This window comes from Acanthisitta chloris, unplaced genomic scaffold (genome assembly GCF_000695815.1).
Source record: "Acanthisitta chloris isolate BGI_N310 unplaced genomic scaffold, ASM69581v1 scaffold15724, whole genome shotgun sequence".
Lineage (NCBI taxonomy): Eukaryota > Metazoa > Chordata > Aves > Passeriformes > Acanthisittidae > Acanthisitta > Acanthisitta chloris.
This window is the reverse complement of record NW_008671151.1, coordinates 37,821-47,543: the sequence shown is the minus strand read 5'-3', so window position 1 is coordinate 47,543 and position 9,723 is coordinate 37,821. Positions and strand designations below refer to the sequence as shown.

The 9,723-nt window shown below is 36.6% G+C and overlaps 1 protein-coding gene across 1 annotated transcript in view; it reads right to left on the bottom strand.

The window, feature by feature from the left end:
• CEP128 (centrosomal protein 128kDa) overlaps positions 1-9,723 on the bottom strand; it is a 99,414-nt gene that overhangs the window by 55,245 nt on the left and 34,446 nt on the right. Inside the window, 3 exon segments of the mRNA XM_009073994.1 lie at positions 126-290; positions 3,049-3,699; positions 7,981-8,331. Of these exon segments, the coding sequence (XP_009072242.1) occupies positions 126-290; positions 3,049-3,699; positions 7,981-8,331 (1,167 nt within the window).

Sequence of the window (9,723 nt, the reverse complement as noted above, 5' to 3'; positions counted from 1 at the left end):
TCTTTAATAAATATATGTATTTTTTTAATTTTAAGTTTACCATCTATTTCTGCAACCCATCATTTATATTACGTATTTATCAGCAAAGAGACCAATGAATCATGGTTAAAACCAGGTAAGTTTACCTTTTTCTCCAGTTCTTGTTTTACAAACTCACATTTCCGTCTTAGGTTTAAATTTTCTTCTTCATTTTGAGTTAATTCTTCTGTCAATTTATCACACTCAACTTTTATCTTCTCCAGCTGTCGACACTGAGCCTTGACTATGTTTTTCTCTTCTAAAAGTTCCACCTGATGGCAAAGGGAAAATAGATTACAAAGTTACTGTATGGGTTGTTTTAAAACACAGCCAAACTCTCAAGTTTTAAAATCAGTGGAACACTATTACAGAATATTAACTCTATTTAATTTTTTACATTTGAGTTCTATTAAGTGCAATCAATTATCTGAACATGGAAAACGTGTATCACAGATTTGTAGAACCATACAACATTTTAAAAGCAATAAATAGAAGTCCCAGATTCTGCATTTCAATTCTGCCACACTCATCAGCTTACATCACCTTGAGAAGCTCAGTATTTATGCAAGTTTTCCATTACTGAAATAATTTGGAATCAGAAAGTCTAAAACCATCATTTCATTTCAGAAACTAATGCTAAATTTATATCTGCAAGGACACAACTCCAAAGATTTAGTATTTTTAACTTCTAGAATTGTGTGGGTTTAGTGCTATTCATGAAAACATTGCAGAGAAAATATGAAAATATGTAAGGCCCTTGAAAGCCCCAAAAAAGTGAGTGAATAAAGTATATTTGTTTCCAGTGGAAAATATAACCAACTGAAAATGACAGACTTGAGAAATCCTCCAGAACTATTTTTAAAAAATTATACAAAACAAAGCAAATTGACACACATGTTACTCAAAACCGGCTTCATATTGTGGGATGCAATTACACACAAAAACAAACCTTCAAAGTAAATCCCTTTCTGAGGAAAAGCAAAAATTCTATTTCCCAATTACACCATAAACACAATTTTTATGAGGAAGAAGGATAAGAAGAGAAGTTTTATGAGTTAATTTAGACACCAAAGCTAACAGAGTACAAAAGCTCTTCCAAAGGACAGTTCAAGAAAGAATTTTGGCATCATAGGTCCAGAAAGATTTATGAACAAGCCTGCAGTGCCCAAAACATTTTCTGTGAATATGCTTATAAAAATCAACTTTGCACTGCCTACTAAATAAAGGTAATTGCATTATAATGTCTGTGCAGATGGAGACAATCCAAGAACAAAAGTCCTCACTTATACTACCTTTGAGACACATGGAGAAAGTTAATTTTTATTAATTTCCAGTATGGATAAGGCAGATGTGACCATAATTTAATTGATCTTTATTAAACCCAGTTTCCATATCTGACAATCTTCAGGAAAAAAAAAGAATTACACACTTGGAATATGTATAGAAAGCAATCAAAAAGAAATACACACATATTTACATCCATACATATTTTAAAAAGATAGATGCATATGTCGATATAATCTTAAAGATTAATACTTCAAATGCTTCAATACTATCAGGCATGAGGATATTTTGTATGTCATCATTCTAAGGAAACAAGGATATTTTAAAGCAAATGAGGATATGTAGTAAAATAAGGGGACAGATTCAGAGCTTCTGAGCACATAGCTGAATGGGGACCACTAAGCAAACCACTTGATTTCCTTTGCCTAGTTCATCTATAATTTTAAATAAGGCATCACAGAGACATTGGTTGAGAATCATTTAGGATGTTCTACCAGAAACACTATTAAAAGTTTAAGTACCAGAATTGCACTAATGTGATAGTAAAATCCTTCTAAACACTGACATCTGATTCAAATCCTACATTCCTCTCTAGTTCTACTGCATCATACAATATTCATATGGAGTAGAGGGGCAGAGTCACCTTCCTCGACCTGCTGGCCACTCTGATTTTGATGCAGCCCAAGATACAATTGGCTTTCTGGGGTGCAAGTGCATATTGCTGGCTCATTTCCAGCTGCTCATCCACTAGCACTCCCAAGTCCTTCCCAGTAGTGCTGCTCTCAATCTGCACATCTCCCAGCCTGTATTGATACTGGGAGTTGCCCCAACCCAGGTGCAGCACCTTGCACTTGGTCTTGTTAAACCTTATGAGGTTCCCATGGGCCCACATCTCGAGCTTGTCCAGGTCCCTCTGGATTGTATCCCATCCCTTCAGGAGTGTCAACTGCACCACTCACCTTGGTGTCATCTGCAAATTTGCTGAGGGTGCACTCGATCCCTTTATCTATATCACTGATGAAGACATTTAATAATACAGGACCCAGTGTCCATCAGGACTCTGAGCCATTGACTATTACCCTCTGGATGTGACTATCCAACCACTTTCTTATCCATCTAACAGCCCACCTGTCAAATCCATCTCTCTCCATTTTAGAGAGAAGGATATTGTGAGGGACCATGACAAAGGCTTTACAGAAATCCAGATAAATGCCATCTGTAGCCTTTCCCTTGTCCACTGATGTAGTCATTCTACCATAAAAGGCCACTAGGTTGGTTAGGCAGGACTTGCCCTTGGTGAAGCCATGCTGGCTGTCTCAAGTCACCTCCTTGTCCTCCATGTGCCTTACCATAGCTTCTAGGAGAATATATTCCATGATCTTCCCTGGCAGACAGGTGAGGCTGACAGGTTGGCAGTCCCCTTTTCTACCCTTTTAAAAAATGGATACAATGTTTCCCTTTTTGTTAGTCACCTGGGTCTTCAACCTGACTGCCATATTAAAACACTACAGTCTCATATATTTCCTTCTGTTGTGATCACAGATATACCGATTTCACTACTTTTGAACTAAGATTTTGACCTTAAACTGAACATTAAACTTTTATGACGGCTTGCAATAAAATGTGTGTTAAGTGGTTTAAAGCCCATGCTTTATTACATTTATCATTCAATGGCATGGGCAGCAGGGGAGTGTGTGTGTGAGGAAGGGGAAAAAATCTGATACTGGAATTCTTCAGAATTAGTACCTTTAGTATTCTAATTTGAGCCTCTGCATCATCCTTTTCTTGTTTAAGGAGTTTCATGAGTTCTTGAACCTTTTGTTCATGTTTGATTTTAACATTTTGTAACTCTGATCTTAGATCTGCCAACTCCTGTTGGTGAACTTCTCTTTCCATCTTCAGCTGCCTGTTAGCTGAAGTCATCTCTTCATGCTTAGATTACTGCTGTTTCTGGATATCTGAGAGGCTTTTACGCAATTCCTTTTTCACTTTCTCCTCTTCTGCTATTCTGTTTGTTAGTTCCACACGTACAGCGCTTAAATTTTTTACATCTGCTTGCATTTCTAAGAGCCGTTCTTGGTCTTTTTTATGGATTAAGTTAATAGTTGCAAGTTCTGTCTTCAAGTGTTCCTTCTCAGCTTGCATTTGATTTTGTAGAGAGGCTTGATTTTTCAACTCATTCTCCAACTTTTTTACAGTACCTTGAACTTCTTTGATCTCTTCTTCAAGAGATACCTGGTGAGACTTCATTTCATTCAGTTTTTCCTCTTTACAGTGGAGGAGGTCTTCCTGCTGGGCTCTTTTTGAAAGCACATCATTCAGCTCTTTCTGGAGGTTTTCTATTTGGTGTATAGCTGAGAGAAGCTGACTTCTGAGGTCATCCTTTTCTTTAAGGGCCTAGGAAAGAAGAAAAAACAATCCACTGTGATCTAAAGCAACAATTAAAGATAATTGTTTGAAGGATATCCTTAGACATTAGGAAGGTTGAGGAACAATTTGCATACTTTGTTCAGTGAAAATACAAAATTTTTCTTGCTATGAACTTCAAATATATTCAGTGTTTCTTTAAATTTAAACACACAACATGTGTGATCTCGAATGTGTACTTATCCCTCTTGAACAGGGATAGTTTTGGGGAATTCCTTGCTTCCCACACTCTCGCTTCATAGACTGATCTGTTTCTTTACCACTTCCTGCACATAGGAAGATGGAGAAAATGAGGTAATACAGTAATGCAGCAGAATACAGGGAGGACTACTGGTCACACACTCCTTACCTATAGGTTCATACCATAGGCTGATTCAATTTGCTTATTTTCCCAAATACTACATATGAAGTATACCAACTCTAATTTATTTTTTGGAACTACACATGGTAGATGAATTAATAGCAGTTAAAAGCTTGGTTCACTCATGCATCAAAGCCAAGAAATGAAGACAACATCTTCAAAACAAAAATCAGTCAAATGTAAGACAAAATCCACTGTTTTCCTAAGGAGCTTAAGGGTTTAGGAGTTTTTTTCATGCTAAAAATACCACAAAATCACAGAATGGGTAAGGTTGGAAGGGACCCACAGTGGGTCACCAGGTGCAACCTGCCTTCTCTAGCAGGGTCATCCTGGAGCACGTTGCACAGGATTGAGTCCAGACGGTTCCTGAATATTTCCAGTGAGAGAAAGTCTGCAACCTCTCTGGGCAATCTGTTCTGATATATCACTAACTACTGGATTCTTTAAACTGTCTTAATAAACTTTATACTGAATTTCACTGAGTATTTCCACTAATTCCATAAACAGTACACATTTCTTATATCTATACCAAATTACTTGAAACAATCCAGAATAAAAAGGCAATTAGGGTTAACAGGCTGCAGGTTAAAAAAAAGAAAACAATTTGCAATTATATTGAGAATGAGCAATGCAAAGCAAAATACAAAAATAATAAACCAAGAACATGTGGGGGATGACTATCACACTATTTTTTTTTTCTGGAAAAAAACCCAAAACCTTACAAAAAGACCTCCTTAAAACTATCTTCTAATTCTAGTTGCAAGATTTGGCTTAAAAATCCCCACCAAAACCACATAACAAAAACCCAGTAAAATTTCAAAATAAAACCCATCAGTAACTTGCTTTGAGTGTATGTTTTCTAAATTGCATACTTAAAAGACAATACATTCCAAAAGACACAAGATGTTAGAGATTCCAGTTAATCAATATCAAGGACAACCACATGGGCAAGACTTTAACCAAATTATCCCAGTAACTCCAAAAGAATGAAACCTAAACAAACTTTGTACAGTCTACCCATTGTCTGCAAGTATTTGGAATATCAAACACAAATCACAAGTTATGATTGCAATCCAATTTTGAAAATTTTCCATCACGTCTTTGAAGTCTTCTAATGGAAATCAAAGACAACAGACCACCATTTCTTCTATTTCTTTATTATATATTTTTAAAGAATTTTGTCTCAGCTATCAACTGTCTGTCTATTTCAAAGCTGGTTAAATTATAGTTCTAGTTCCCTGAAGCTTATATTAAATGTTGCATCTGGAATTCTTATATTTGCATATGGAAGCTTTTTACAACTTTGTACTGAGAACATGAAATATTGTATCTACTTCTTTCTTCTTTACAGTGACACAGTTTTATTTGATATTACACATATATCCTCCAATAAAGACACTTTCTTCAGCAGTGACAGTTACCTCAAACTTGTTGGCAAGATAGTGACAACTTTGAAAATAAGAACAAATCTGACAGCATTTCTTAAGTGAAATTTAAACCAGTGACTGTACTTAGCATTTGAATGTATTTGTCACATAAAAAGTGGTAAAATCCATGTCAAAGAGTTTTAAGCAACACAGAAAATTTCAATGTGGATAGCACATCGAGTGCCACTACAAAGACATGTCCATGCATTTACATGAACAGTGATTTCAGAGCCTTTGGGGGATCCTACTCCTTCCTATTCACAAATCACCTCTACCTTTTGCTTCTCATTCATCTATTTCACAGAATCACAGAATTTAAGGGTTGGAATGAACCTTACAGATCATCTAGTCCCAATCCCCTGCCCTGGGCAGGGACACCTCCTCACTAGATCAAGTTGCTCAAGGCTTCACCCAGCCTGGCCTTGAACACTGCCAGGGTTGAGGCAGCCACAGCCTCCCTGGGCAACCTGTGCCACTGTCTCACCACCCTTACAGTAAAAAAACTTCTTTGTAATATCTAACCTAAACTTTCCCTCCTTCAGTTTGAATCCATTACCCCTCGTTCTATCATTGCAGGTCCTAACAGAGTCCTTCTCCGGCTCCCTTGTAGGCCCCTTCAGATATTGAAATATTTGAGACACACATGATTTTTAAATGATTCAGTTTTTTTTCCTTTCCTTAAAACTTCCATACAGACATGAGATCAACTTCTTAAATGTTTGCAAACCTTATTTCCCCAGACAAGTGCTAGAGCTAACCAATACAACGTGATCACTATGGAATGAATTGTTGGAACATAAATAGAGCAAATAATAATAAAATGTAAGGAATAAGATGGGCAATTCAGAAGAGAAAGAGCAACCCCAGGAACCACAGTTTAGATTAATTTCAATTCCATATTATCGCCATTGTGACTTGTTCTATACTTTGACCATGCTCATATATTCAATTACCAGTCTCAGAACAGGTTGCTGAATCAGAATCAACACAGGATTAATACAGACATCCTATACTGCACCCCATATAGCTCTTGAAACCTCAATTGTTGAGCAGAACAAAGCAGAGGATGGAGCCACTTCAAGCCCATCAGATTTAGTAACCTAAATTGGATGAATGCTACAAAACAATATGTGAAAAGGGAAGTGCTATAAAAAAAGCTACACAATGTGATAGACTGCACCAGCAGAACATGCAAGTTAAGATTAAAGCTCACAGCATGGAGCTTAGCTCTATACTAGCCACTAGAGGCACAAGCAGCTTTTGACCTAGCCACTGGAAAATACAGACCCACAGTCACTGCAAACAGAATGATGGTTTCTACTATGGTTCCAAGGCAGGATGATCAGCATTAGCATTGATGTGAGTGCTTGTCTTTAAAGCAGTGTCAGGAGATGAACAAATCTACGAATTCTTCTAAGTCGAAAACCAATAGACCCTATGTTTTAAACTGAGTAGCTTCACGGGAGGAAGAAGAGAGGCATAAGTGTTTCCCATACTGAACAAAGATAAATTAAAAGCCCAGATATATTACATGTTTAATTTTCAAATTGAGTTTTCAAATAATAAAGAGGCTGAAACCAAATATACATGAAGAACAATTTAGAAAAAAAGAGAAGTTAAAAAAATATGAGAAACACAGACTGCCTATCCAGATGAATGGAAACACCTAGGAACTGCATGGTAAGCATTAATAGCATGTTCATCTCAAATGCAGGTTAGAGTGCCTTTCTTGGCTAAAATCACAAGATTTTGCTAAAAGAAGTCTCTGCATATTTGCAAACAAATTTTTCTGCCTCTAAATATCAAATCCAAGCTGAGTTGCAGTCCTTATGATATTTCAGAACCTGTAGTCTTTATTGGCAATAAAAGATGTCATCACTTAGCCTAGAGGCCGAGAAGAGCTTAAATACAGAAAGGAAATAAATAAAAATACACGAGTTGTGCCAAAGCCCACATAGCATTAAGGTCTGTCAGCAATCTGACACACATGGTGAAAGCAAACACCTACTTTCAAAGATGTTACCACTGTGCACGACATGAGACAATGCATAAATCGAACAAGGATTATTATGTAGTGGGATTTCAAGCTTTAAAAAAACCCCAACAAACATCACATTATTTCCTTGAAAATGAATGAATAAATAAGCTAAGCTATGTTACTTGATAACTGAAGAGAAAAAGTAAAAGCAGCACTCACAGAGAAATTTTCATCTTTAGAAGAAAGCTATGATTAAGTGAAGAGACTGGAATAAATACAGGATAAAGAAGAGAATGTGCAACTTCATAATGCTTAAAGAATATTATCACCTTTTAATTGTCTTTTAGTTTACCAGAAAATTGGGTCCAGGACTCAAGGGGGAAAGCAGTTTAAGTCACAGTTTGCATAAATAAGCTCCTTATCTTCATTTCTAAAACAAATGGAAAGGGTAAAAAAAAAAAAATAAAAAAATCAACCAATCTTACCTGACTGTTCTTGTCCATGAGCTCGTTGATAGTTTCATTTTGTTTTTCCACCTCACGATTCAGTTTCTTACATTTCAGCTTCCACTGGCGGATGGTTTCCTGTGCTCTCACCTTCAGATCTTCTCTTTTTTTCTCAAGCTCCAGCCTAAGTGCCTCTGAATGCTTGAAGTCAGTGAGATATCGTTCTGCTTCCTTGGTGCTCTCTTCAACCTGCTGAGCTAACTCAGCAGACTGGAGTTCGGTTTGTCTACGTCCATTCTCACAAGCCTTGTAGCAATTCTGTATCTCCTTTAGCTGGTCCAGCATTTTTTCCTGTTGCTTCTCCCTGTTTTCCAGGTCAGATGTTAACACCTGGAATAACCATAGCAAAATATAAACATTCCGACACTAAAGATATGCAATATGAAGCCTTATCAAACAAGACACTGAAATGTTAAATCACATTTCTATCTTAAATATGAACAACATAAAAGATCTGCTTGACTACCAAGGAAAGTCCTGTTAGCTCACAGAATCTCCCTTGCTGCAATGGTGAAGAATTTCAACACATGACATAAAATACATGGTTACTTTGTCCCTTCTACAGTTGTTCCTCTTCAGTTTGTTCTTTTTATTTATTTTTGGTACTATAAGTTTGGATGGAATCATTGACCATTACACATTAGACAGACAAAAATACACCAAATAGTAAGATGTAATGAGATGAATATAAAAAGATAAGAGGAAAAAGAAAATTAGCAAGGAAGCAACAGCATTCACCACAACAAAAGTAATCTATAGTATATAAACTAGTCGTTACCCAGTTTTATGCTGGTTGCTTTTATGGAAGCAACATGCTGACGAAGGGTATATTTGAAAGCACTGAATACAAAGAGTATACAGAAGTTTGGTAGAGTTTTCTAGAACAAAGTGCAAATATGTTTGAAAATGTAGCAAACATATAAAATCCTTTCAATAATGAGTTCAATTAAAACCACACATTTTAAAAATGACAAGTGCTGCCTATCTCAAATCATAGTTCTCAGGACAGTCTCATAAGGAACTCAGGAAAAATATTCTCCATACAACTTCTACAAGGACATTCAGAAATCAGTTATTGAAGCTACACTAGCAAAGCTGTATTTTATTAAGATCATCATGCAGAAATTCACGAGAATTCTGTAATTTGGGCCTATTTAGACTGTTTGCATACCATTCAGAATTTTCATTAATGACACAGATGAATTTATAGACCTGATCTATAGCCCGCCAAACATATTATCAAGCTTCAAGGGATGGAAATACTTTAGAGAAGAGGGTTTGTTTTCAGAATGACTGAAAAACATTGCAGATCTAGTCTGAAATAAACAGGTTGCAATTCAGAAAGGAGAAGGGGAAAGTACTTTGCAAAGGAAAGAATAAGCAACTTTACAGATGCATATAGAATGACTATTTAGACAAAGATACTTCCTGGGTTTGTTGTTTGGGGCTCCCACTTTGTCGGTTTGTTGGTGGGGTTTTTCTTACTTCCAAACCAGGCCATTACCTCCTGGGAGGCAGTAAATCGTACCAATCTCTTCGGGATAGCATTTGCTGTCCTGAAAAGATAACTGCATGTGCACTCTTGCATCTGACAGACCATGACACTGCCAGAAAATACAGTCAGGAAGGGATTGATGCTACAGACAAGAGCAATTCATCCAGCTTGCTACTCATACCTATGATGCAAAACAGGAGTAGGATTATCTGCTGGACAACCAGTTG